The 2,614-nt window shown below is 40.4% G+C and overlaps 1 protein-coding gene across 1 annotated transcript; it reads right to left on the bottom strand.

Annotated features, from left to right (window-relative positions):
• Positions 1 to 1,943: 1,943 nt before the first annotated feature.
• LOC130966395 (uncharacterized) lies at positions 1,944 to 2,405 on the bottom strand. Its single transcript, XM_057891191.1, has one exon. The coding sequence runs from the start codon at positions 2,403 to 2,405 to the stop codon at positions 1,944 to 1,946; it is 462 nt and encodes a 153-aa protein (XP_057747174.1).
• Positions 2,406 to 2,614: the final 209 nt, after the last annotated feature.

Here is a 2,614-nt window from a genome sequence, read left to right as displayed (position 1 = left end):
CAAGAATAGCAGCAGCAATCTTGAACCCAACAAACAGAAATAACAAGCCAACAGTAGCTCGGGTGGTGATTGTGACAGTGGCGGCGGCATCAACGGCGGGATGGGAAGCAGCAGTGATGACTGGGTGCACAATAGTGACGAGAACTCCTCTTCCTCGCGTTCTACTCGACGGCGGCTCCAAGGCAGACCAGCGGCGACGGCGACGACAAGAATTAACGGCGACGAAGGCGGCTGGCTCCAGCGACGGTGACAGGTCATGATGAGGATGACGATGACGACGGCACGGCGGCTTTCTTTGGCGGCAAGCTCGCGGCAGACGCAACGCCACCCTCCTCTGTTTCTCTCTTCCCGAGTTCCATCTCTCTGAATTTGCTATAAGTGGCAGCGGCTAGCTCTGTGACGAGGACGACGGCGGCGCAGTGAGGGCGACGGCGGCGACGCGACATGGAGGCTCCTGGTTCGCGTTCCTCTCTGCGGCCTCCACGAACGGCTGACAGGCTGCGCTGCAACGCGGGCAAGGCTGGGCGACGCTGGGGATGGTGGCGTGGGATCCTTGTGTGCGGCAGTCCGGCGATCACGGCGGCGGCGGGGCAGCAGCTCTTCCCTCTCTTTTTCCTCTCTGTTTCGCTGCTGTGTGTGAGTGTTACGCTAAAGGAAGGTGAGGGTGAGGTTGCGGCTGAGTGTGGTGAGGGAGTGAGGGTTAGGGTTTCTTAATTTGGGAATTAGGGTTTCTGAGTTTGATTTGGGAATTTAGGAATTAGGAATTTTATAAAGTAATATGGATAGATATGAATAGATATTTTGATAAAATTAGAGGATAGGATAATTTTAAAATCAAATGTATTCTATTAAAAATATTTAGGAACATTATTTATCAACATATTGCTAAGTTCAATCAATTATTTCTAATTTACATTATAAAATGAACAAGTTAATTATATTTTGTAAAGTATAATTTAAATTCAAATATCAATTTTCTAGATTAAATCATACAAATCTCTATTAGTTTCCTATCTCTGAAACTTTAATTTCAATTTATAAAATAACCAATTATAATAAAAATTGTACATAAATATTAATTGACTTAAACTTAAAGTATTCATAAATATCAATCTAATCATTTCTAATAAAATAATTTCTAGGAGTTCAAATTAATAACATAATTCATTCAAAATAGAACTTATTTAAATTAAATTATACAATTCTCTCTTATTTTTCAATTACCAAAATTATAACTTCAATTATACCAAATATCTAATAAAGTTTATATAAAAATTCTAATTAATTTAAACTTCAATTATCATGAAACTCTATTTAATCATCTTTAGCAAAATAATTTTCTTAAAATAAATCACAAATAACTAATTATTTGATTTTCAAAAACTAGGGTTGTTACAGTATCAATTCATTTCATTCATTTGGCCCAATTGTGATTCCTCCCTTCTTAGGAACTACTTGAACAGGGCTCACCGAAGGGCTGTCTGAGATGGGGTAAATCATCCCTACTTGCCATAACTTCAGCACTTTTTTTGCACTACTTCCTTCATTGATGTATTCAACCTTCTTTGTGGCTGTCTTGAGGGCTTGGCATCTTCCTAAAGAAGGATTTTATGCATGCACATTGAAGGACTAATCCCCTTTAAATCTGAAATTACCCATCCTATGGCATCCTTGTGTTATCTCAACACATTGATAAGCTCTTATTTTTGTTCTTCACTCAAGCTTGAGTTGATGATTATTGGATCTGTGTCATTGCTCCCCAAGTAAGAATACTTCAAGCTCGGGGGTAGGGTTTCCAACTCTAGCTTTAGTGCTTCCACTTTCTCCATGTCTGCCTTGTCTAGCATGGTTGAGCCTTCTATGATGTCTTGTGATAGTTCTCCACATGCTGTTTGTTGGTCTTTCTCTATAACTTCTTTATATTGTTCTTTTTCTAAGACTCCTTAAACTAGCTTCTCCATTGTGTCCACCATCATGCATTCACCAATGGATTCCCTAGGGTAGCTCATTGCTTTGAAAACATTGAACACCATCTTTTCTTCATGTAATCTCAGGACCAACTCTCCCTTTTGCACATCAATTATAGCTCTAGCTATGGCTAAGAATGGTCTCCCTAGTATGATTGATGTGTTAGCCTCTTCCTCCATATGAAGTACCACAAAATCAGCTGGGAAGATGAACTCACCCACCTTAACCAACAAGTCCTCCACCACTCCATGAGGAAACTTGAATGTTCTATCAGCTAATTGAAGTACTATTCTTGTTGGTTTGGCCTCCTCAATTCTCATTCTTTTCATCATGGCCAAGGACATGAGGTTGATGCTAGCTCCCAGATCACATAATGCTTTTTCAATGCTAATATCCCCTATGATGCAGGGGATTTGAAAGCTCCCAGGGTCTTTCATCTTTTGCGGAAGCTTCTTTTGTATGATGGCACTACATTCTTCTGTGATCACCACAGTTTCCTTTTCTCCCCAGTTTCATTTCCTTGTCATGAGCTCTTTTAGAAACATGGCATAGAGTGGCATTTGCTCTAATATCTCAGCAAAAGGTATGTTAATTTCTCAGCCTTTGTGGGTAGGGTGCTTTTGGTACATAGGGCTTCAAGACTTAT

This window comes from Arachis stenosperma, chromosome 3 (genome assembly GCF_014773155.1).
Source record: "Arachis stenosperma cultivar V10309 chromosome 3, arast.V10309.gnm1.PFL2, whole genome shotgun sequence".
NCBI lineage: Eukaryota > Viridiplantae > Streptophyta > Magnoliopsida > Fabales > Fabaceae > Arachis > Arachis stenosperma.
Note: the sequence above shows the minus strand (reverse complement) of the source record. Positions and strands in the feature narration are given on the sequence as shown.